The 27,975-nt window shown below is 33.2% G+C and overlaps 1 protein-coding gene across 1 annotated transcript in view; it reads right to left on the reverse strand.

Moving 5' to 3' along the window:
- Positions 1 to 27,975, reverse strand: part of RAMP3 (receptor activity modifying protein 3) — a 59,589-nt gene that overhangs the window by 17,595 nt on the left and 14,019 nt on the right. Inside the window, exon 2 of the mRNA XM_051984560.1 lies at positions 8,212 to 8,344. Within this exon, the coding sequence (XP_051840520.1) occupies positions 8,212 to 8,344 (133 nt within the window). The remainder of the gene's footprint in view (positions 1 to 8,211; positions 8,345 to 27,975) is intronic.

The following is a 27,975-nucleotide window of genomic DNA, read 5'->3' on the forward strand; positions in this document are numbered from 1 at the left end:
AAAAGTGATTTTCAAATGTAAGATAGATACCTTGAAAATTGGGACTGTCATTTATTTTTTGTAAGCACTTCAATACTTAGCACTGTGCCTCATTTATTTTGGTTTGGGGTTTATATCTTTGTTTTTTTCTATGATGTCCTTATGGTAACAAGCTCCCAATGAGGAACTAACTCCCTCTATCAATTCAGGTTAGCACCTTCTCTGCAACTGAAAGGAGAATTGCCTTTAGTACCAGGGGTGACTTGCCAGGGATTACACAGTCAGCAGGTTTCAGAAACTAAACTTGAGCCCCTTCACAATCTTCCTAACTCAAGTCAACTCTGTAATCCATATTTAGATGTTGCTCCCTCTCATGTCTAGCCCAGAGAAGGTATGTAATAAATGTTTTATTTAACTATAAATGAATAAAACAACACTCCACCAGGGAGATCAGACAAAATAAACAGAGGCTTTATGAATGTACCCTATTAACATAGTAATGTAAATGTTGCTTTTATTGTTTCAAGGAAATTATTCCATCCCAAATAACTCCCCAGAACATCTAATATTCAACATTATGTCTCAAATAGGAAAAAAAAAAAAAACCTGCTAGAAAGACAAAATGACTCATGTTGCATTTTGTAGTTCATTTCCTCTGTGCCTAAGGCAAAAAATGAAAATCAAGTCAATAAGCATTTCTTAAGTGCTAATTTTGTGTCTTACATTGTGCTAAATGCAGAGAACAAGACAAAAGACAGTTCCAGTTTTTAAGCAACTCAGTCCAATGGGAGGGGAAAATTTGTAAGCAACTATATGCAAACAAGCAATATATAGGATAAAATGGAAATAATCAATGGAAAAAAGACACAATTATTAAGGGAGACCAAGAAAGGCTTCTTGAAGAAGGTGGGATTGTAGCCAAAACTCTAAGGAAACCAAAGAAGCCAGGAGACAGAACATTCTGGCCCAGAATGAGCAGCTGCAAACCATCAAGACAAGATTAGTTATTTTTTAATTATGAAGAAGTCATTCATTTACTCAGCAACATTAAATAAGATGTAAGCATAAAAGTGTGTGCTCAGTATCAAGGGAAAATCAAAGTTAAGATAAGATATAATGTCTGTCTTCATGGAACGTACAATTGAGCAAAGAGATAGGACACTAATACAGATAATAATATTACATGTTCACACGCTGGAGAGGAGCAAGTATACCAAGAAATCCCAGGAGGGATGGTTGTTACCCATTAGAATTCAGTGTTATTAACACCACCCTAGGCGAAATGACACTTCAGTTTAGCTTTGAAGACCAGGAATTCAATAAAAGGAGAAGAGACTTTGACTTTCTATAAAATGAAGCAATTGAACTAGTTTCCTTCTAACTTAAAACTCTATAATCCTACAACTGAGAATTTTCTGATCTTGTATCATCTTGGAGAGAAGAAAGAACTATGAGCTTTTCCCACTTTCCCACATTCCTCTGATGCTCTATTCTACTAAAAAGTACCATACCAATCCTAAATTTTGCTTTCTACTACTTAAACCACTAATTTGACAGTTTCCGATACTTTCAGCCATCTCTACAACCAAAAATATGAAACTCAGTCCATATTTTGCCTTGGCAATCCAAGAGTGCCCTCTGGTGGTAAAGGGCAAGTCCCATGCACAATACCCCATGCCCAACACTGTCCAAACAACATCCATATCATAGGATCCGAGGACTATGGATCTAGAAGATGACTTTTTTTTAGAAATCATCTAATTTCATCTCTCATGAAATTGAGACCCAGAAAGATTCTGAATCTTTCAGAGTCATAAAAGTTAGTTAGAAGCAGAGTTAAATTTGATCCCAGGTTCTCAGACTCCAAATACAGTATTTTGACCCTCCCACCATACTACCATTACATCCCCATGCCCACCATAATAATATCATGAAACTCTGCTGAAATATTGTTCAACCATTCTGCCTATTTTACATCATTGCCCCTAATTAAATAACTTTATGAATTTGTTATGTAAAAGTACACCATTAAAAGGAGACAGTTAAGCGACGTGTGTCCATACAGACTTTCCATGCATCACAGGAAATTACTCATTTTTCACTTGTCCTTTTCCCAATAGATAAATCATAAAATTATGTAATTTTTAAGTTAGAAGAGATTGAGAGATGATCTCATCAATTCCTTTACTTTATAGATGAGAAATTGAGGCTAGTTAGGAATACAAAAGTTTACTAGACTAAACTTTATATTTCCCTCAATACTAAGCAATATGCTCTATACCTTAGCAGTGCTGAATTTTTAGTAAATCAGTGATTTGAACCCAGGGTCAAATAATACAACTGATACTTAATGTCTTAATTAACTAATTCTGTGACCCTGTTCATATCACTTAACTCACTTTGTTCACAAAGAAGAAGTAGAAAAGGAAGGAGCTTCTTGACCTCCAAAGAATGATGATATAGAACTACAGTGAGCATCAGAGAAGAGGCCACATGAAGGACAAGGGTACATCAAAAGAGACAACCAGCAGTGGTCAGTGGCTCTTTGCAGAGTGATACTTGTTGACTTGACAAGCATAATAGAGAGGTCTATATGTTTCCACGGCACACATTCAGGGTGTAACAAAGAATCTCTCAGGACCAGTCAAACCTGATGATTATTGTCCCCGGTTGACAAGTCATATGGACAAAAATGATATCATCATAATTAATATAAAGAGAATTTCTTGGGATTGGACACATAACTGAAGATCATAAGGGTACCTATGGTATTTATCATAGAAAAGAAAGACCATTTACTGAATCATATTTGGCTTTCTATAGAGCTAAGAATGTGATATGAGTGCCAGCAAGGGGGTCAGGAATAAAGGGCACTAAGCAAGATCTAGTAAAAATGTAATTGTCTAGAATCCTTCGTATGCAAGCAAAAGTATTTTCAATCAAAAAGGAAGGAGGGGAGAATACCTATTAACTGAATGAGATGCAACAGATGGTAGCTATAATTAAGAGGAAAGAATAGCAAGGCAGGAGGCCAGAACCTCACAGGAGTGGAGGAATCAAGGAAGGAATCAGCAATGTAATCATAGCCTCAGAGATCTTGAGGTAAAATATGAAATGTATTGGTAACAAGAAAGATAAGCTAAGATAGCCTAGTAGGAGGTAGATTTGACAATGAGAAATTAGTAGGACAGGAGACATAATTGGAACATAGCTCTTAAAAGAGATAATTTTATTCGAAAGGAAAAACAAAATCAGGAAAAGGCAGAGGAGAGGGTATTGAGCTCTGTACTACATGGAAAGGGAGGAGTTCTGTATTACATCGTAAGGGAGGAAATCCAGGAACCTAAGAGAAGGAAACATAGTTGGACAGCATTTGGATAAAGATCAACAGGGTCAAAAATAAACAATCCTGTCATCAGAATAGTCTACAGGTCCTAAAGAGAGAAATAAGAAATATGAGGATGAGTTTAAGAAACAAATTGGAGGCCAATTTATGAAGAGTTTGTGCTCTAAAAATTCACTTGTAAATTACTCAGCTGGGAAATCTGAACAAATTTTCCTTGGAATAAACAGATTCCCATGCTAGACAATAAAGAACCATTTAACTTAATCTATAATTAATTGAATCCATAATGTAGCTAATTTTTTTTTCATCAATAGCATCTCCAAACCCTGAATAGGAACCTTAAGAATTCCACACAAAACCCTTTGGGTTATTTCTAAAGGAAGCAAAGTCAAACCCATCATTGTTGAAAGGCTGTTTCAATTGCAACATTTTCCTCTCCTTAAACATGTTTATATTTAATTTAACATTAAATATTAAACATATTTAATACATATATACACATACATATGTGTGTGTGCGCATACACACACACACACACACACACACACACACACACACACACTAGCATTCTAACCTCATCTTGTATCCATAATCACATCTGCTTCTCCATAGTCCCAGTTTTTACTTTCTCCCTACATGCTGATTAGGGGTTTGAACTTAGACTGGAGGTTCATAATTATTCTTACTAATCTAACTTCCTCTTTCCCTGCTTTGCTCTAAGATGCTCCCAAGGTTGTAACCTTGGCATTTTCCCACCAGACTTCCTTCTATTCTGATCTCATCTAATTATAAATATATCCCTCCTTGATAGATAGTGAGTGGTGTGAGATACCCCATTAGCAGCCCCCCCAACACAATTTTCTGTTCTTCTCATTCTCTGCTACCCTTTAGTGATATATTACCTATATCAAATAATCAATCAATGGTAACCAAATGTGGCACTGATCACACAGTTATTTAGCATCAAGCTTTTCTAAGAGTCTCCAATGACTCAAAAGCATGAGATGAGAGAGTGATGGATTAAGAGAAAGCACAAGGACCGAGTGCCAACTCTGACAGAAGTGGGACCTCTTCTAATCATAGAATATCCAGTTGTTTAACACAAATGTCATATATAATGCTGCTTTGTTGACCCTATTATTAAATAAAATGAAATGCCAACTAAAATGAAAACTCTGAAGAAATAAGTCCAAACATTCTCTGGAAATTTATGAGCCCTTAAAGGAATTGTCTGGTCCATTACACTCTCCATGACTGCAATTCAAACAATTAAGAATCACTTTATATGAATCTTCTGAGGAGCTCTACTCTGAATAAAGCTCATTCTGGAGTTGGAAATAATTACAGTACTACCAAATATGGTGCTGTATATCATCATGACAAGTTTGTCCACAAAGAGAAACATGGATAAGTATGATTACCTTCTCATTTATTTTATCATAAAATATATAAAAAACAATTTTAATGATTTAGGTATTTAGGCAATTAATAATTAAGCAAAGTGATTTGATAAACATTTAAATAATGAATCCCAGGAAGGTTTTAGATAATACAACAAAATTTCATGTGGTATAAACTGTCCTGGAAATCTGTGTTTTCAAAGTTGGACTTTGGATAGGTTCCCCGAGTAATAATTTATCTAAAAGAGAAGAAGAAAAAAGCACCAGAGATTTGTTATCAAAATACATCGCCTATTGTGTTTGAGTACTGCTATCTCTTTGGAGTATTAATCCCAGCACTGAATTAAAAATGCTAGGCTATCTCTTGGGAAAAGATTGGCTTAATATTCCAAAGATATAACAGTACTCAATCCTTCCTCATCCCTGCCTCTTAGGATCTGTAGTTTTCTCCAGGACAGCTCAAATTCCATCTACCGGAAGAGACCTTTCCTAGTCTCTTTTATTGAGCTGCTAGAGCCTTCCCCTCTAACATTGCTTTCTAACTACTTCATACGTATCTTTTAAGCAGAGAATTATTTTTAAACTTGTCTCCCGTATTAAAATGGGTTCCTTGAGAGCAAGGATTGATTTTTCTTTCTTTTTAAGATGTCCACACTAATTGCTTAATAAATACTTTATGATTGACTCTGGACAAATGATTTAACCATTCTGAGTGCCAAGCAATTCTCTAACATTTATCTAATAAGTTATAGACAGGGTATGATCACACATTCTTGACATCTTGAGATGTGCTCACCATATTTATTAGCTACTAAAACATGTGCCTATTCAACTGGTACAAAAATAAGTATTCAAATTCAATTTAATTTTTTAATTCATGATTCAAGGGGCAGGGTCACATAATACTTGAAATTAGGAAACTCAAATCCAAATCCTAATTCTCCCACCTTGTTTGAAGCAGATCTTTTTGTGATGGCAAGGAATTGGAAAATGAGGAGATGTCCATAAGTTGGAAAATAGCTGAATAAACCATGGTGTATGACAGTAATAAAAGTCCTCTGAAGCCACAGAGATAAGAATAATTTTAATTTGATGCTGGTGTTACTGGGGGAGGAGGAAGAGTATTTTGGGGTTGGGATGGAACTGAAGTTTTGCATACTTTCATTTAATATGATTATAGGTCACACATATTTCTATAACAAAAATGAACAAGTTGATTTTAGAAAGGCCTAGAAAGATTTACATGAAGTGATCTGAGTGAAAGAAGCAGAACCAGAAAAACATTGTACATAGGAACAGCAAGATTGTGCATTCATCCAATATGAAACATTTGTTTTTTCTTAGCAGTTCAATGACCCACAATCCCATAAAAACATGGAATAGATACAACATCTGCATCCAGAGAGAATTGTGGAGACTGAATGTAAATCTACACATGCTATCTTTTTTTTTCTTTTTCTTCTGTTCTGTTTCCTCTTGTGGTTTTCCCTTTTATTCTGATTTTTTCTCTCCCAACATGATTCACAAAGAAATATGTATTTTAAAAATCAATGTACATATATAATAAGAAAACAATAAAAAGAGGGGGGAGGGGAAATCTGGCCACAAAACCAGAAACAATGTTTTAGCTCTCTTCTTTCCCCCATTAGACTGTGAGCTCCTTGAACATAAGGACTGCCTTTTCATCTTTCTTCTTATTTTCTGCATGAAGCACGGTGCTTACAATATTGCAGGTGTTAATAAATACCTGTTGACTTGACATATTGATTTGCATGGGGATAGAGTGCTGAGCTTGGAGTTAGAAAAACTAATCCCCAAAATCAAAATTGACCTCAGACATTTAACTATATGGCACTGGGCAAGTCACTTAATTTTATTTATCTCAGTTTCCTCATCTGTAAAATGAGCTAGAGAAAGAAATGGTAAATCACTCCAATATCTCTGACAAGAAAGCCCTAAATGAGATGACAAAGAATAGGACACAACCAAAATAACAACTTGCACAAAATTATAGTTTTATTCTTTTAAAAAAAATCACAGGAATTTGCTTAGCTATGAAGTAGCTTATATGTCATCAACAATCTTAGAAAAAATAGCATCTAGCTATTTTTAAAAGCTCAGTCCTATTTTGAATATATAAACTCAAATATTCAAGTCCTAATGATCAGAAGAGAATATATCAAAGTTATTTTTACCTTAGTATGCAAACTATATAAAATTCATGTTTTTATAACCACAAAAGACCTAGAAGAAAAATTTCCCCTAGTTCTTCAAAAACATACACATTCAATAAAACTGTGACAATCCTCATTACTTTATTTAGATGTTTGAATTTGAAACACTAGTAGCTTATCTTAGTTATAATTTTGTTGTTCAAAGTCTAGGTTCACCAAAGGCATTTTGAAGTAAGTCAAAGAGGATGGTATAGTTTCCATTCAATTATGCTTTTTTTTAATTAACTTGTTAAAGTAAGTATAATCATTTACTAGTCACTATATTTACAATAATAATAGACCATTAGGTTAAGATACCGTATAAAGAGTTACAAACACCCAGAAAGAATCAAGTATCTTTTTCACTAGTCCAATATATCAATAAATACCCTTCTTTTTTCCTCCAAAGCTTTCAAAAGAGAACTTTCTCTTTTGAAAAAAGAAGATTCCTTCTCAGACCTATTTACTTAAATAAATTTCTCTTATACTTTTCCTTTCTAGATCAATTAAAACTTGAAACAAGAGCCATTTCACTGCCTTAGCATCTCTTACCTATGTAAGGATTCCTCAGCATTCTCATTATCCAATTATCCAGCTAGTCTCCATCACTTGGAAGAAAAATTTACTATTCAACCCAAAATGCTTTATCAGAAAATAAAAGAAAGAGAAACTTCAAACCATATATGTCCCATCTCTACCTTGTAGATCTTGTTGTGGTAAGGGGGAATTACTTTGCCTTTTCTCCTCCTGAATAACTTCTCCTAGTTTTTGCCCTTCTTTCTGAGCAAAAATTTATACCTACATACTTAGTTCTTTTTATTAACCAAAATGCTTTGGATTAGATTATTCTAGACCAAATATATTTTTAAAGCTCCAAAAATAACTTGGTTCTTTAAAGAATACATATCTCCTTTTCTGAAATTATTTTATATTTATAAAGCTTCTTATTTTCAAAATATATGCATGGATAGTTTTCAGCATTCACTTTTTAAATACTTTTCAACAGAATACAATGAAGCTATGAGATATCCTGGGGTTTCCAAGATTTCTCATGGTGTACATAGATAAACAGTTCAATTAATGGAAAGTCAATACACATTATATAGCCTCACCTAATAAATTTCAATAAGATTATCTTGGAGTAACTCAGTAAGGTCCAGATCTCTGAGACAGAATTCTAGGAGGGACAGCCCCAGAAAAACAATCATGGAGAGTTTCAGAATTACAAATATGAAACCAAGGCCCAATTTGTTCAACCACTATAAGAACTTACGTGATAAATTCAGTCAAGTTGCACCAATTCTTTGTGTCTACTTTCTTCATCATGTCTTCAAATGCTTTGCCACATGCAGGCAACCTTTCCAGCATAAGCGTTTCATTGCAACCACTTGTTCTTTGACAAGTACCTGGAAAAAAGTAAATACCAATATAAATTACTAGATCAGAATAGCAAAATATTAAGCCATCCTATAGAGCTCAGGCAGTGCCATCGCTTTGATATGTTCAGTACCTAAAATTCTACACACACACACACACACACACACACACACACACACACCAGTGAATATAAGGTTGCAGACATTCAAAGTGATTTTAGGGAAACAAACAAATCAGTATTTCGCAATCCCAGACCACTGCCTGAAAAATACTGTATTTGGAAAGATTGTGCCTCTTTTACAGAACAAAAAATAAGAAAATAAATATTGATAAATTGATCTAATGATAACAATAATAATAATAATAGCTAGTAATAATACTAGTACATAGTATATAAATACTATGTAAATGTATATTTACATGTATATGTAAAAAGTGCTTTACATATGTTATTGTATTTGATCCTAATAATGTAAATATATATATACATATATATATACACACATATATACATATATTGATTATGTATAATATAATTACCTATATAATAATAATAATAAACCATAATGAATGAAAATTCCCTTAGTTCTATTTGCTTCCAAGCATAGTTAACAGATAGTCACACAACATAGCTCTGCATTTTTCAGAAGGAATCAAAATCCAGGATCAGAATTTAACCAGGTAAGAAGTTTTCCTATTCAAAAAATGAAAATAATATAATAGGGAAACTGAGTCAAGAGGCTCTAACCTTTGCTACACAAAGTTGTCCCCTGAACTTTTCCCAAGGATTGTAGAAGTTCTCAGATCTCACTGCACATGGCATTCCCTTTGAATAGTGGACAATCTGGATAATCCAGACAATCATACATGAAATAAAAATTTATAACAAATCAAATCTTATCTTAAATAGAAAATTTTCATTAATCACAGTTTAGGATTAGAATATTATAATTTTCTCAGATGTGCAGTAACAATTAATATAACTCTGCTACTCTTTCTCCCCACAGTAAATTATTTTATTTTTAATTAAATAACAACAAGAATAACATCTCATTAAATTTTTAACCATTTTCAAACATTTTTACCATGTACTTTTAATAGGTCAATTAATAATCTAATAGAATACAAATTAAAAGAGAAAATATAATATACTATTGTATCCAAAATGCTATGAGAAAAGCAGCTTCCTGCCTAATCTAATGATGAATTCACTAAATTTTATACTTTAAAGAAAATAACATATGATAGCATGTATTTAAAACATGAAAAAACACTCTGTTGGCATTAATTTGATTTAATGCATTTCTAAATTATTCTACATAGAAATCAGTGCCTACATACCATATTGACTACATTCAAAACCATTATGATGTATTCAAAAGTATTTATATTTACTAACATTTTTATAGTGTTTTCATGTATCAGACACTGTGCTAAGCCTTTAACAATCACTTTATCATCCCAACTGCCAAGGGAAATAAGTGTTATTATCCTTCTACAGATTAGGAAATTGGGTTAAACAAAGATGAACTTCTTCAAGTTGAAGAGCCAAAAAATTTGAGACCAAACCTGAATTCAGGCTTCCTGATACATGTGCTCAAATGTATTTGGCATTTAATGCTGATTTACCATAATTATCCTAATAAAATAATACATCTCACCATAAATGAGACCACATAATTTAAGGAAAAAATTCAAGCAAATCAAATTTGGGTTTACAATTTCAAATGGTAATATTTTACCAGCTACTTCTACCTCGCCTACTGCCAAAAATGTAAAAGTTAGTCTTATATTTTCACGCCTTTTTAATTATGAATGTATATTCCCTACTTAAAGACTAAAATATAACCTTCTAATGATCCTTCCAAGGCAGAATTTAAGTTTCTATCCTTAAATAATTCAACACTGCAATTATATTTCCATATTTTCCATATCACAAGGAATAATCAAGTAGTTTCTCATATCCTTCTTATCACAATGAGATCAAAAGCCTTCCTCATAATCTTCCTTTCCAAAACTTCAAAATATTTCATATTTAAATGCTCTATTCACACTTCCTTAGCTTCATCTGTCTTGTTTCTTTCAAATTCTTTTTCCTATTTGCTTAATTTTCCTATTCTTTATTTCCCAGTTATATCCCAAATTATTTCTAGAATCAATCTACTTCCACTGAGACTTTGTTTTTTCCACTGAATTTTTTCCCCTTTAAGAGTTTAGCCTAAGTTTTATAGTGCTTTTAGTTCACCTAAACAATTAAGTTCTGTTCTATCACTCACAAAAGAAAATATAAAACATTCTTCCAAATTAGATTTTACTTACTTTAAGTTATCAGATTTAAAAACTACTCTTTTCTTGGTCTGTTTCCATGCAACTTTCAGAGAGTCTTATTTTTACTTTTCCTTAAAACAAATATTTATAGAAAACTCACTAAAATAATTCAACAATTATTTTAAAAAAAAACATTCAAAGTGCAATTTGGAAAGTCAGTTTATATAAATATATATATACAGAGAGAGAAAAAGAGAGAGAGAGAGAGAGAGAGAGAGAGAGAGAGAGAGAGAGAGAGAGAGAGAGAGAGAGACTGACTCTAAATAAATTTCTGCAGATTAGGAAAAAAGATTCCCTTTGTTCTTATTTAAGTCTCTTTTTTGCCTCCTCAATTTAGCCAGAGTTTTAAAAAAAAACCCACAGTGAGGAGAGAGACAAAGTTCCTCAGAAAAAAATACATTGTCTTTCTTTTGACTGATCAGTCCACAAGAAGTTAGCAACATTTATCACAGACAAAACAAATAAAACAGACTCATAGATGTACTCTTTAGAAAAGTTTTCCTTCTTATATCCCACTGAAAGTTTAATCAAAAGTCAGTGTATACAATTTTTTTAAATAATGTCAAAATTATTAATTTGAAAAATAAAAGTGAGCCCTTTAAGAAGCAAAGGGCATGATCCATTAGAGCACTGCAGTAAAACCAATAATTCATTTGGTAGGTATGGAGTTGTTCAAAGGCAATCCCAATTTCTTTAATATACAATAATCTAAAATACGAAATTTAATCCAATATATTTATTAACTCAATCTCTTGCAGGTTTAGAATAAATTTTACACAATTTAATAACTCACTCTTTTTTGCATTACTAATTGAACTGAGAGCTTCCCCTGGTTCCAAAATATGAGGACTTTCTCCAGAGAGGTTCCTTTCAGTATGCTACTACCGGATCCCATTATTTCTTTAAGAACCTTGCCTTAAAGGACTTTTCCGATAATATTGAAGCTTACCTTAGCTCAAAAAGTTGAAATTGAGGTTCAAGAGGGAGTCTAACCTCCATGGCAGTCCTCCATGAAGAAGTCTCTTGGTGCATTCTTGGAGATTTTTCAAAGAGGCTGTCTTGGAGGCCAGCATCCTTCTCTCAACCTCCTGACTGGCTTGCCAGCTGTCATGAGTGAAATAAATAAGTAGCAAGACATTTAAATCTAAGCATGTCGATTTATCAGCAAGGCACACTGTTACATAAATTGGATCCAGAGCCCCTAAGCAGGTGGAAGGACACTGAATAATGCTTTCTTTCTTTTTTTTCCTGACACAATTGGGGTTAAGTGACTTTCCCAGGGTCACACAGCCAGGAAGTGTTAAGTGTCTGAGACTAGATTTGAACTCAGGTCCTCCTGACTTCAGGGCTGGTGCTCTATCCACTGCACCACCTAAATGCCCCTGAATAATGCTTTCATATAGTTAATAATGAGGAACATATTAGGTCATAATCTTGAGCAACAAGGGCATTATTTCTTTCTGATTAGCCAGAATAACACCAAACCAAAGGGTACTAACTGAAAGTTGAATAGCACATTTTGTGGTATTTACCTGAAATCATATCAACAAAGCTTTTAATCACTATTAAACTTTAAGTCATAAAATAGATGTTGTTCACAAAAATGGAATTACTTTGGTTCTTTTGCCACCCGCTGCCTCTAAGGACATCATAGATGTTTTCTTGTTCCTATCCTACATGCTAAAGTGAGGAAATTCACTTTTCTTCTGTAATGGAATACAAATTCTCTCCATTTAAAATGTGACCAAAAACAATTCCAACCATCATCACATCACTGCTCTCATTATAAATATAAAATTATTCTCTATTATCTATATAATCAAGTCCAAACTTCTGAGCCTGGAATTTGTAATCTGACCTAATCTATTTTGTTAAATCTCTGTCTCTGCATTTCTAACATAAATTCTCTTTCAAATCAAATTGATCTATTCTGAATGTGCCATGTATTTTCATGATTCTAAGCTTTTACTCAATTAACACAAATTCAACATAGCAAAGAAGAGCACAGGGATGGGGTCCAAGTCCTAAAACTGAAATGTATCAGTTCTGCAACCTTGAGAAGATTACTTCAGTTTTCTAAGCCCCAATTTCTGGATATCTATATTTGTATTGCCTACCTCACAGGGCCATTATGGGGAAAGTACCCTGTCCATTTTAAAGCTCTACACAATGTTGTAATAATTATGTGGTTTATTATTGATTGATAATGACATAATTGTTGATTTTTGATATCATGTTTAACTATTTATATTATATTATTACATATAATTATTTAATAAGTACCATATAACATGGCTTACATAACATTAACTCTTACATGACATTACATAACTATGTGTTATGCTTATATAACAACTATTAGGCATCTTTTGCCTATTAGGGTAGATAAAAAGTTTAAGGAAGTCATGAACTTTATCTTAATCAAACTTATAGTTTAACAGAATATTTACAGGTATCATCTCCTGCTCCCACTAATCCTTATTCTCCTCCTAATCACTGAATTGCCTATCTTAAATCACACAACCTTGGTGATTCCTTCCCTGACTATAGCAGCTTATTGGAACTTTTTCTACCTCATTGAGACTTTTTTCCTTCTCTTAGTTACTATTTACCCCCTATGAAACACTCATTTTTCATTTTAGCTTATATTTTTCCCTAATTTATAATCTTCCAACTAGTTTTACTATGTCTTCAAAAGTAGAACAAGAATGATTCTTCCTTTTCTTCTTCCCCCATCTCCCTGTCCTTTACAAGGCCTAAGAACATAGGAACCCAATAAATATCAAAAGAATGAAATATAAGCTCAATGTCCTAGAGAAGACACAAAGAAAACCAAAAAAAAAAACTTATTTCAAAATATTTTATTAAATTAAATTAAAAATATTAAATTATTTTAAATAGCAAAGTTTCCTAGAAAAGAAAAAGGACATAGTCAGAATTATGAGACAATTCTTAAGAATTGAACTGATTTACCAATCACCACCTCCATAAGATCCTTTGTAGAAAACACATAGGAACATTATCACCAAATTTCAAAACCTCCAGATTAAAAGGAATATTTTGTAAGGAATAGGGAAAAAATTCAAATAATAGAGCAATAATTAGAATTATACAGGACTTATAAGTAGCCACAATAAAAGACTGCAAGTCCTGGAATCATATCAACCAACAATCAAAATAACTAGGCCTATGGCCAAAAATATCATATCCAGCAAAATTATCTGAAATATTGAACAAGAAAAAATTAACATTCAATAAACTTAAAATTTTCAGGACTTTCAATCAACCAAAACCAAAAAATGTTTTATTTCATTTTGTTTTATATTCCTTTTCTGTTTTTCTTTTTTCTTATTCTGTTTCTTTAAATAAAATAAACATGGGAGGAAAATTTAAAAATATATATTTGAATTCGAATTTGGACAGAGAAATTCTCCCGGAGGAGTATGTCTCACTAAAAATGAATTGTCTCAAGACAATGAAAGTGCAGTGTGGAGAAGCAAACAACTGGAGCAAGGAAAATATTTTTAGCCTGTTAGTGAAGAGATTCATCCCTGAGAATCTGCCAACTGAATAGTCAGACTTTTCTGGGATGGTATTTTTCCAAGTAGGAAACATCCCATTATTCTCAGGGACACACAAAATGAAAGAGAATCCCATAAAATGCAGAAACAAGCCAATCTCATTTCAGTTGTCTTATTTTAAAAATCTAGATTCATTTAGTTTTCTTACATTTACAATTATTCCAAAAATTGGAAACATACCTTTTTATCAGAGGGGCAGAGTGACTTGGCCATGCTTACCTTTCAAGGCTTAATAATTAAAGTATCTAAAACATCTAAAATTTTAGTAGCACGAAATTGAAGGGTGTTAAACATTAAATGTTCACATGCTATTAAAACTTAAGTCTATTTTTTCAAATTTTTCAAGCTTAATATCTAGTTGTTTATCTAAAAATGTTTGTTCATAATTCATTTGTTATTATTTATAAAACTTCAGAGCCAGAAAGGCCTTTTAAGAAAATATTGAGACCTTGTAAAATTAGTTGAAAAATTATAAATTTAAGTAAAATTTATTCAAAAATAATCCTAAGTAATTATAGATAAAATGCAAGACTAAAAAGTGGGAAAATGGTTTTAAAAAATAGTATAAGTTCATATTTTTAGCATGCCTATGGTTGAGCCATTCATTCCTAATTTTCATAATTAATGAAAAATTCAAATTTTTTGAAAGATATGTTTTATTTATAGATCTATATTTATAGATAAATGATATCTATAATTTAAAAACTCACCAAAAAAATCCAGGTCCTAGAAATGTCATTTAATTCTTAATTTTTAAAAATTATTATTCTTCTCCCAAACCTGATTTACAAACCAATCCCCAGTCAGGTGAGAAAAAAAAAAAAAAAAAAAAACATTGAGGAAAGCTATCATGGACCCAAAAGGAAAATTGGTCCAGACCAACAATAAAAAGTTATATGTAAAATAATTCAATTCATAGTATCATAGGATCATATTTGAAACTAGCATCATAGCTTTGGAATGCTGCAAAGGCTCTTAAAAGGCTTAGAGTCCAATCCCTCATTTTACTGGTGAGGAAACTAAGGCAGACAAAGGTTAAGAGATCTGCCCAGGGTCCAACAGCTAGTAAGTATCTGAGACAGGATATGAATTCCCCAGACTCTAAGCCCAGAATTTTATCTATTTTATCACTTCACTCCATTGGAGAAGAAAGTCTATTCTCATTAACTACCCTCACTGTCTTCATACATTGCACATCCATTGTGAGTTAAGAAAAAAAAAAAAAAAAACCTCACTGGATTACTAGTCAGAGACTTCTAACACTAAACTAATTGTATAACATTGGGTAAACCCCCCCAAAAAAATCTCTTCAAACTTCAGTTTCCTAACCAGGATAATTACACTATTTGTTTCACAATGTTGTCAAAAGGACTGAATGGCATGTTATATTCATAAGCTACAAAGCACTATTTCAGCATTTCAATATTTGTAATCAGATTAGCACCTTGGCTTTCTTTACCAATATAGGTAGAAATCCCTACACACCGTCTCAATTTGTATGACTTTTTTTCATTTCTTTCCATAGAAGATCCACTAAAGCCCACTGGGGCTCTAGTTATACTTCTTTGAAAACCAAAACAACCCTTAATCTATCCATCTTCAAGACTGGCTCACTTCTTTTGGGTCATGAATATTTTTGATGATGTCCTAAATCTCTTAAAGAACATAAGCCATCATTGGTAATATACTTCAGCCTATTATTCCCACTTTGTATTTTTTTTCCTGTTGCACTTGATATCCTGCAATTTTAACATGGATGAATTCACTGAATTCTATTGTTTGCAGCCATATAGCATTGCTAGAAGAATACTGGTGTTTAAAAAAAGGGTATATGAGATATATATATGCAACAATAAGCAACTTGAGGTCCCTAAAAATCTGCACAATTTTTCTATTGAAATCTCATGATGTTTTTTTCTTCCTCTCCTTTATAGAGAAAACAAGTTTGAGGATATCACTAAACTTCTCTATTCCCATTTGCTCATTTGTAAAATGGGGACAAAACCACCTGCTCTCCCCCCACCTACTTTATTGGATTGAAATTTTTGAGATTCCAAAAGATAATACATGTAGACACCATCCTTTGAAAAACCAACCACACATTATGGGGGAGAACTTTTATTTGAGATAGGAGAGTGAGAGAGACAATGATTAGAAATAGAAAGAAATAAAAAAGAGTGTCGATGAAACATTTAAAAATACACAGAAGACAACAGTAGGATATTCAGAATATATACAATAGAGATCTACAATGTCATAATAAATCATTGTTTTTTGTGTATATAATATATAAAGTGTGCACAAATTAATGCCTTGAACAGCTTTCACCATATGTATGCCATGTAGCACTGGTTCTAACTATTTATGAAGAACTTTACCTCATTGTCGAACAATTCTAATTGTTGGAAACATCTTTTTAATATTAAGTCAAAATTTGATTCCCTGTAGTTTCCACTACTTTAAAGATACATGGAACATGTCAACTACCTCTTCTATATTATAACTCATAAAATATTAGAAGACAACTAAAATACCTCTCCTTATATACTACTCTTATTCTAGTTAAATGTACTAATAACTTCAGCCCTTCATTGTACTGACTAGTTCCTAAACACCCAACAGTTTTAATACAATGCAGCAGTTATTAAGTAAAATATTTCTTGAGTGTGAATTGTGATTTATGTTGGTCCTCCTTAACATGTGATAACACATTACATCACTTGAAAATAGATTGATCAACAAATATAATCAATATATTATTTCTTGCCATTTCATATTAATGCAGCCCATGATTGTGTTAATGATTATATTATATTTGAGATTTTTCTTTCAAAGTACAGTTATCATATTGATTCATACTAAGCTTGTGGTCAACTATCATTCTTAAATCTTTCTTCACATGAACTGGCCATCAAGCTCAGTCTCCCCTGTCATGTACTGCTACAATAATTTATTAAACCCCAGTGCAAGACTTTAAATCATCTCTTTAAATTCCATTGAGTTGCCTTGAACCTTTGAATTTCAAGCTTCTGACACTTTTTTTCAATAATGATTCTTTTGTCCAAAATGTTAGCTCTCTCTTCAGCTTTGTGACCTCTGCAAATGTGATAAATAAGATTTCCATGTCTTCGTCTGAATAATAGATAACAAATATTGAATTTTCTGTTCTTCAGTCATGTCTGACTCTTCATATCCCATTTGGAGTGTTGTTGGAAAATTAGAGTGGTTTTCCATTTCTTTCTTCAGCTTATCTTAAAAATGAAGAAACTGAGGCAGAGGTAAATCTCTTGCCCAGGGTCACATGGTTAATAGGTAATAATGGCTAGATTTGAACTCAGGAAAATAAACCTCCCTGATTCAGATCCATGTTCTATTTGCCACGTAGCTGCCTGAAGGTTGAATGGGTTATGCTAGGGAATGGACTCTGCGTCTGGATGCTAATTTATATGGACTGCTATGTGATTTTCAGTGTCAGTCTTTCCTACCTTTTAGAAAATTGAGATACTTGCCCATCTCCTCTCTTTTGAGACCTCATTCATTTTGTTATTTCTCAAAAAAAAAATCCTGATAGCACCCCCGAAACCTAAAGGAAAGAGATCTTCTAGTACCTTGGACTAGCAACTTGAACTCATTTCAAATGTTCTTTCTGACTCCAGGCCCAGCATGCTATCCCCTGCACCATCTAGCTACTGAGTTCTAACTACTAATTCTGTCTTAAATTACATTTTAAAATTCGACCAATTTTCATACACAATTTGGAAAGATGCTCTTTGTGGCTAGAAATGGTGATGGTACATGAAGGCTCTTATAGAGAGCTGCAATATTATTTTAAATAAATTTTTATATGGTTAAATTTTAGGACATTTGATTTTGGTTCTTTTTATTACTTCTGTGAATCTTTCTGATTTTCTTCCATATTTTCAGTCCTCATTTTCTTTTCCCAATTTCCAATTTGTTTTCAACTTCTAGTACATTAAATTGTGTGACTTCCTTTAAAGAAGAAAAATGATAAGAACAACCATCTGATTTTGAACTTGTAGCCCTTTGGCAGGTTTGGGAAAAATCACTTTCTGTGAGGTCTAGCTGCCTGTGTCTGGACAATACAGAACTTTGACTGTCAGATGGGGAATATAAACTTGGCATCCCTCTTAGGCCCCAGAGCACTGTGTGAGAGCAAAGATTGCATGAGTAGAGATGACTAGAGGCTGCACACTTGTTTTCCATCTGTGCTCCTTCGATCCATATTTTTGAAAGTGATGCAGTGGGAATTGAGGGATCAGTGCTCCATTCCCTAGATTATCCCTAGTAGGTGCAGATTATCCCACACTGTGCTAAGACTGGAAGCAAAAGAAAACAGGCTATTATTCTGTTATAGTATAAGGGAGAGGAGAACCAATCCACATTTTTCCTATGTAGGTTTATGCAAGTCAGATTCCTGATAGGTAGGAGGGAAGATTAGACTTTGTTTTCTTTTCATTTTTTTTCTGTGATTAACAGTGTTTTGCAAGGAAATTATAACTTGTTGAGTTAATAATAAAAACATCTTATTCTTATAGAATGCTTTTGTTTTTCTTATTTTTCTTCTTCTGAACTGACAAACATCAGCAAACGCAAATACTCCTGTGTACCAATAACAGGAAAAACTATATCTCTATTATATATAATTTATTTTAAGTATAATAAATTTAGTGTGATAATAGCAATTCTGCCCTATTTGTTTAAAATAATAGTGAATAATGGAGATAATAACATTTTACAGTACTTTAAGGTTTGCAAAGTTTATTATATAAATATATATCTGGGAAAAAAACAAATATTTAATTTTAGCCTCACAACAACTCTGAGAGATGGGTGCTGTTACTATTCCCATTTTACAAACAAAGAAACTGAGGCAGAGAAATTAAGTAACTTGCCCATGTCACATAGCTAGTAGATATCTAAGTTTTGAACTCATGACTTCCTGACTCCAGACTCATCATTCTAATCACTGAACCACCTAGCCATGCCTATAAGGAGAGATAACTTCAAAGGCTTATTCTATTCTGCTATATTTATTTGTATTCTTCACAGCACTAAACAGTTCCAGACATGTAATAGACACTGTATAAATATTTATCCAATCACTGGAACAAATCTCTTTGTCAAAATCTAGTAAGGAAGATTGACAATGACAATAATAATGAACATTAAGAAGTTAGTAAGAAAGGACAATAAAAGTAATAGAAATTGCAACCATTTTCTGCAAATAAATCTCAGTGCCCAGGGAAGTTTAAGGTTTCTAGCTCAAATTCTGATAGCCAGTAAAGGAATATGTACAACAAAGAGAAAGATGGAAGTCAACAAAGACAAACAAAATATGTTTTAAAATTCATAAATGCAAATAATTTTTCCTTTTTATAAGTTCTAAAGTTTAAAGCATTATGATTGAAAAAATTAAGTTGCCATTCCTGCAGGTCTTAAAGCAGTGGCTGAATAAGCACAAAATTACAGAATTGGAGAATTGGAAGGGATTTTAGGGGACACACAGTCCTACTGATTCCAAAAGAGAAAGCCCACCATAATATAGTGCCCTATCCTTTTAGCTGCTTCATATTCTAAACAATGCTTCATATTCACTCCACATCCCTTGTTACCAGGCTTAATCTTTCTTCTTTACATCCATTTTCCATCCTTTGCTGCAGAAACAGCAATCAAACAATGCTGTTGCTTCTTAAAAATATATATGCTAATCAACTGCTCTAATGGCTCTCAACATTCCTGTGATTCCCCAAACTAAAATTTCCTCACCTGGATATCTCCTCCTTAAAGGCATCTAGAAAGTCCAATAGATAGAGTGCTGGACCTAGAGCTGGGAAGACCTGAATTCAAATGTGAACTCAGATACTTAATAGCTGTATGATTCTAGGCATTACTTAATCTCTATCTGCCTCAGTCTCCTGTACCATAAAATAGGAATGATAATAGCCCTTATTTCCCAGAGTTATTGAGAGAATCAAATGTGATAATATTTGTCAAATGCTTAGCAGAGTGCCTGGCATATAGTAGGTACTTAGTAAATTCTTTTCTCCCTTCATAGATAAATAAATACAAACATTTATACATATGTATGAGGCATAATAATAAAGACTATATATATAATATAATGGGGAAATATATGCATATCTATGTGTATGTATATTATATATATAACTATATAATAGATAGATAGATGACAGATAAATAGTCATTCCCTATTCTTTTCCTCCCTTCATAAATAGAAATAATCTTTCCTATTAAGCTGTTAAGTTTCTTGCGAACAAGGAAGATCACTTTGGTATTTGTATCCAATGCCTAGCCCAGTGTCTAACCAATAATAAATGCTTAATAAGTTCTTTTTTTTTCCTTTCAATCATTTATTCATTCATACCATGTCTGACAAGTAATCATTCAGACCCTTCGGAAAACCTTCTACTAGAGGGGTACCAACTTTGGAAAGATGTGGAAGCATTTCCTGGACAGGTATGGGTTGAACTAGATAATTTCTGAAATTTCTTCCAAGTCTCATTCAATAATTATTACAAGGATGATAGCATGTTAGAACTGGAAAAGACATTTGGGACTATCAGCCAGTCAATCAAAAAGTACTTTTTAAATGTTTACTATGTGCTGGGAAGTGCTAAGCACTGGACTATCCAATTGTCTTATTTTAAAAATGGGTAAACTGAGAGCAGAGATATGAAGTGATTGAAAACTGAACAGCTAATAAGCAAACAGACCAAAGACTTGAAATTGGTTTTTTCCTAATTTTTTAAACCCAAATCTAGTGTTCTTTGCACTACCCAGGAAGGTGTAAAGAAACTAATCACTTTGCATTATTGAGAAAGGCACATAGTATCAAATGACTTCTCTAAAGGAAACAGAGCAAATTCCTACAATATCAAATCAATAGACAGATTCTGTGTCTAGAAGATTAATGATAATCTCACATCCATTTTTTTTAAAGTATAAACATTTTTGATTTTCCACAAATCAACATGTAAATATAGCCAATCTAATATTCAAATATACCCATTTCTAGTTTACCAACTACACACACATCTTTGGATAAGTTGTATAAAAATGATTATTTTCTGGAATAGAAATTTAATTCACTCATGTAATTCCTTTAAAAATATTTAGCCTTTTAATTCACTAAAGAAATAAACATCAAACATTTATACATGATGTTCATCCATAGAACATCTGAGCAAGCCAGTTTTCTCTGACTTATTTTCTTCAACAAGGAAAAAATTCTCTAAGCAGGATCAACTTCATACTAGACCTTTCTTGAGCATTGATTTCATCTGTTCCACTGGAGGGAAAAAAAATCACATATGCATACTTCAATGCTCACAAAAGCAAAAGTCAAGAAAAATAGGCCAATTCTACTGTTCTGAGCTGTCACAACATCAGAAAGAAGAGAAGAATTATAGAATCTAAAGCCTGGCAGCAATCTTCAAAGACAAGAAAATGTCAATCAACACTTGGCAAAAAGCATAGTGTCTTAATAAACTTGTCTCTCAATCTTAATTTTCTTTCATACTTTTGATTGCTGGCTCTGAATGCTCCAGGAGATAAGTTTTTATCCTCAAAACAAGGAACTTGTTAAAAATGTGACTTCTTTGAAAATTGGGATTTTAACTGAGAATCAGTATGTTCAAATGGCAATTCAAACCACATTCCTTAGTTCACTGCCTAAATTCTGTTCTGACTAGAAACTCTGAGGATCTGCCCCTCCCAGACTGATTTTTTTGTGAAGGCAAAGTAGGCCATCTCTTACTGCAATTCTTATTTAGCCTTTACTGGATGAGTGTTGCCTCAGACTGAGGACCTGGAAAAGACCTTAGCTTTAAAAGTTCAAGGTCTTCCATGGCATCCAGAACCACTGCCAGTCTTGCCACTGGACTCTAATGCTCTGGAGGAGAGGCTAATGACTTTGCACAACTTAAATGTAATTCATTACAGAGAGAGAGAGAGAGAGAGAGAGAGAGAGAGAGAGAGAGAGAGAGAGAGAGAGAGAGAGAGAGAAAGAGAAATGACCAAGAAGTAGAAGCCCTGGCCCTACCATTCCTAGTCACACAATCCCATGGTTTCCTCATATGAAGGATACAGAATGTCACTTGCCCTAACCACTTCTCGGGGTCATTATGAGGGATAAATGAGAAGACACATGAAGACACTTTGCAAACTGAAAAATGCCAAACATAAGCTAGTTATCCTGATAATATAATGTTGTTAACAAGAAGAGGGAAAAATTACTGATCTCCCCTTTTATTTCCATTTTCTCCATGAAGGAATGCTCTTCAAACTGTAAAGGATAGTCCAATCACCATAAAAAGTTGACTACTCTTTGTAGTCTGTCTAAATTTGGTCAAATGTTTAGCTAAAGATAAATTGCACCATCTGATACTGAAAGAATCTGTATATATAAATAGAGGATTGCTAAAATTAATTTGATAAATTGTGGAAAACTTAAAAGTGCTATCCCAGAAATTTAGAGAGGCTACAATTTAGAGAGGGGAAAAGAGATTCTAGTAACTACAGATTATCAAACCTAATGTCAAATTTCCAGTAAGTTTCACAGAATTCCTCAGATGTGGCCTCAGAAACCATCCATATCTGATGAAGAATTGTTTCTTCATTCTTTCCTGGATAATTGATTTTTTTTGATGATTAGTGTGCACTTAGGAATGAAAGCAATGTTCGCTAGACATCATCTAGCGAATTGAATAATGCTTCATTGGAACTGTGGCCTCATTGATGTGGGTACTCCCTATAAGGATACAGTTTACAACTTATTCAGACTATCCTGGACAATTTTTATCCATTTTCCTTCAAAAAAATCCTATAAAAGCCTCTATCCAATTTTTCAATGTCCTTCTGCTAATATTTTTTAACATCTTATGGGACTAGTGCAACACTCTATTGACTGATAAACGACATAACAATACAAATCTTAACTTTGAGACCAGTTCTACCCAGTTTGCCAAGCTGTACTGTGGTGTACAATCACATATCTATAGTACCATACATGCTTGTATATACATACATATACATTCTACTTCCCATATTTGGAAAGAGTGCCAAGCTCTGAAACAAAAGACCTAAAATTTCAACTCTGACATTTACTATGTAGTTATGGGGAAATAATTTCTTTGAGCCTGTATCTTCATCTAAAAAATAGGGACAAAAATATCTGCCCATATACCATATAGGTTGTTATAGAGAATATGCTTTTTTTTATCTTAAAAACTATATTCTAAATGTCAGATTTTTTGGTCAAATTTATAGTTCTCCTCATTATTCTACATTTATTCTTTTAAAAACCAAAGCGATACCAAAGCTGTGTTAAAGACCATAAATCAATTACCCATGCATGTTTTATAAATAAAGCTGTAATTAAGAAATGTTAAATGAATCAAAAAAAATAAAGATCATAAGTCTATATTCATTGAGTATACTCAGGGTATCAATTCAAAAGATACCTCTATTCCATCAGTTCTAATCACATTGATTTATACAAATTTAACTAAAAAAGTTTGGAGGGAGGGGAGACTTTCTAGAATGGATTATGCCAAGTAAGATCCAATAGAAAAAGGAGATATATCTACATGTTGAGTATGAGCAGGTTAGGTTATACTATATAATGTTAAACAGGAAAAAAATATAAAAACATTCCCCAAGAAATATCTGAGCCAGGAAAAAAAAAAAAAGGAAAGAAAGAAAAGGCTGGTTGATCACACCACAAAAGTGCTGATGGACAGCTCAAGTCTTCCAAGGCACCTAGCAAACATAGGCAAGCCCCCAGCATAAACTTTCAGGAACAGATAGATAGAACCAAATGCATTATAGATAGCCTTGGCCTTTCTAAATCAGGATGTTTCCCAGGTTTCAGTCTGTCCAAGTCAACAAAACTAAGGGCTAGTCAATAACTGTGACACAAAATGGTCTATTTTACCATCACAAAAACATTCATCTGGGAGAAGACCCTCAAAGTTTTTTGCCACTAATGATAAACCATGAAAACCTAAACAATTAACCATGAGACCTGAGAAAGCACATAACTGAATGTTCTCATTTTACAAGAAATCAACAAGTATTTAATCAACAATCACCAAGTATTTAAGGGCTTACTATGTGCCTTGAACCATGCTGGCTGTTGAGCATACACAATAAATATGAAATAATCCTTGTTCACAAGTGGGGAAAGAAAGGGGGATAATAAATGCACACATAAATAGATGTAGCATAAAGAAAATGTTTATACAGGCATATATATGTGTGTATATATATATATATATATATGTACATATATATTCTTATATATATGTATATACACACATGTATATATCTTCAAAATAAAAGGAAGTAGATAAGTTTCAAAGAACAGGAGGTCAAGGATGGGTTGCAATATTCACCATTAGAGGGAATACCAGTATCAATGAAATCAAAGATCAGTGTTAGTGTAGAGGCCCACGCTAGTCTCAGGACATTAACAAAGGCCAGACAATCTCTAGAAATTTTACCAACATCATATTTCTTTTATTTTTTAGAAGCATTTGGAGTTAAGTGATTTGCCCAGGATCACACAGCTAAAGCCTGAGGCCTAATTTAACCTCAGCTCCTTCTAAATCCGGGATGGGTTGCTCTCTCCACTGTGCCACCTACATGCTCCAATCCAACCACATCTGGAAATTACAGTCCTATTACCCTTGCTGCTTTCTGCAAATGCTTCTTAACCCTTATGGGGAAAAAAATGTGTTTTCAAACAAGTAACTCCCATCTCTTATAATGTGAGACCAAAAAAAAATTTTTTAATTTTACAACTTTCTAACTTTCCTCCCTTCTCTAGGAAATTAAATTAACAATGAATGGACTGTTATTGAAAGGGAAATTCTTAATTTGGGTTTTCACTCTAACTAATTAAGTAAAACTCAGAATAAAGAAAAATAAAAGGAGTTATTGTAGGTACATTAAGGTAATAATTGAGGAGCTGATCCCCTGAAGATCAGCAACAGCTTGAAAGTGGAGTCAGGTTTTATAGGTAACTTTAAGATGATTAGGTTCACCTCAGCAGAAATTGAGCTCTTGTTGAGTTCTTTTTCAAGATAGTAAGAACATGGCAATTTACAGGTAAGGTACCATTACAAAGAACAGGTAATGCAGATGTGGCGACTCCTACCCCACCAAAACCTCCTCCAAGACTGGCTGAAAACAATGGGATATCAACTATGAAGTCAAATACTTTCAATCTCCCTATAATATCACACTTTTCCCATCAAAACTTACACTGCAGTGCTACTAAGAAAGTGACAAGAAGAGATGTTTTATCAGCTGTCAAGTTCAAGACTATCCTCCAAATGACCCTGCATGGAAGAGATATCTCAAATGAGCATTAACACAATGGTTTTCTGCTCTATTTTTTGTCTCCACAACTCATAGTTCTATGAGTTGATGACCCACTCTTTAAATGACAGAAAAAAACAACTTCAGTATGAACTTCTTACTCTTCTCTGTCATATAAGGAGTTGATCCACAGGAAAATGATAGGGCTGACCTGAAAACCATAAAGTTCTTTTTATAAAGTACAAATTAACCAATTTCAATTAATTTGAATAGCAAAAAGATCTTCACTTTTTCTAGAACTTCTGCTACCATTTCCAAGTGGTCTAGAGTAGTCATCCCAAAGCATATTCAAGGGAAAGAACATTGAGCTTGGTAACTAATAAAAGATGCAATTTCAAATCCTGACTCTAGCTGTGTGATCATGGCATGTCTCTCTGAGCCTCAACTGTAACATGAAAAATGTAGCCTAGATCATCTTGAAAGCACTTTCTCACATTTCTCTAACATTCTGCATGTCTGTAACTTTCTGAAAGAATTTACTTTAGATGTTTTCCTTCAGCTACTGAAAATCCTACAACAACTTTTCTCCTATCCTCTGCTTATGGTTTTTTTCAGTATTTCCCCCGCCCCCAAGAAATCTGTTTTTCAGTAACAAAGGTAGTTCCTCTACCAAACACAAATCATTATCCTAAGAGCCTACCTTGTCTTAAAAGCCTATTTTGTGAATCTTTATAGATTAAAAAGTTAATTTTGTGACCCATGTGATGAAATCTTTCCACATTAAGCAAGGTTGGTTCTTGGATGAGTTTTGGCAGAGCTTGGCAAAGCTTGTATCCTACTGGCATGGGATAGTGACATAATTCTCAAAGCCTATCAGAACAGAGCATCAGAGAAGACCCTAATGAAGGGGATATCACTGTAATTTAGTAACTACATATTAGTATATGTAATAGCACAATCTGATATTTACATAGCATCTAGATTATTATTACTAGCCTCAAAAATGGCCTATTAGCCTCATCTTCTCCCACCCCCAACTCAAATCCATCTTCTATTCATCCACCAGATTTTCCTATTGTATGAGCAACCATATTGCCCCTTCCCTGATTTTTATGGTCATCTCTATTCTTTGTTTTATTAAGAATTCTTTTCATTACCATAGATGTACTAGGAACTTCTAGTTATTTTATGATATAACACTTATGCTTAGATCATTTTCCATTTGGAGATTATTGTGGTACAGTTTATGGTTCAAGATATTGGCCATTTACTTCTTCCCAGTTTTCCCAGCAAGACTTGTCAGTCTTTGGCCCAATTGTTGGTATCCCTGAGTTCAATGAACACTAGGCTACTATGTTTACCTATTTTATTAATTGATCAGTTTTTCTATTTTTTAAAACCAGTATTAGTTTTTTTTATGATTATAGCCCCATTTCATAGTCAGATTTGATAATGCTAAGTCCCCCTATATTCCTATATTTTTTCATTATATTTCCCTTGAGATTTTCAAAGTTTTGTTCTTCCAAGTGAATTCTATTATATTTTTTAATTCAGAAGTCCATAATCTCTTTTTTAAAATATTTCAATAACTATTTCAATATGATTCTTTCCTTTTGTAGTTCTATGTATTTTATTTTATCCACTTAAACCTGGGAAGAAGTCTACAGGTTTCACTATGAATTCATGACACTCAAAAAAGATAAAATGCCCTGTTCTGATTGTATAAGATCATCCCTTGTAGTAGTTTGGTACGCCACTACCTCCATAAATTAATTTCAGCAGTAATGTGTTGGGAGCATAATGTGTAATTTTGCTTTACCTTTGGTAGACTTTTTCTTCTCTTCTTGTGAGAAGATGATGGTGATTCAAGGAGACTGAGAGGCAGTTGATGTTCTCTGACCTCCCCACTGAGAGTCCCTATTACCTCTCTCCTCTTCTCTCTGCCTCCAATTTATTTTCCCAGTGCACAAGTAACACCTGTATCAGTAAAGACTGCTTTACAACACCTTCAGATGTCACAGCTCTGGAGGCTCTTGGAGAATTGACCTGCCCCTTCCAGTACACTTAGGCATGGTCCTTAACAGTAATGTCCTTTGCCAGTAACCAGTTTTGGACTACTTTGCCAGTAGTCCAGTTACCAGTAACATATTCTCTTCTCTAGAAGTGACCAAAGGTATTTCTTTTAATATTACCAGCTTATATTTCTTTTAATTTTGTAAGCTTCAAACTTCTTTCCATACAGCAATTTTGTGAATAGAATTTATCCTCAAGTTACAATAAGGACATTTAGACTTGGAAACATTAAATAACTTGTTTAAAATCACATAGTTAATAATTTTGAAAGTCATAATTTGAATGCCAATCTCTTACATACAAATCCAGTATTC

This window comes from Antechinus flavipes, chromosome 1 (genome assembly GCF_016432865.1).
Source record: "Antechinus flavipes isolate AdamAnt ecotype Samford, QLD, Australia chromosome 1, AdamAnt_v2, whole genome shotgun sequence".
In the NCBI taxonomy this organism is placed as follows: Eukaryota; Metazoa; Chordata; class Mammalia; order Dasyuromorphia; family Dasyuridae; genus Antechinus; species Antechinus flavipes.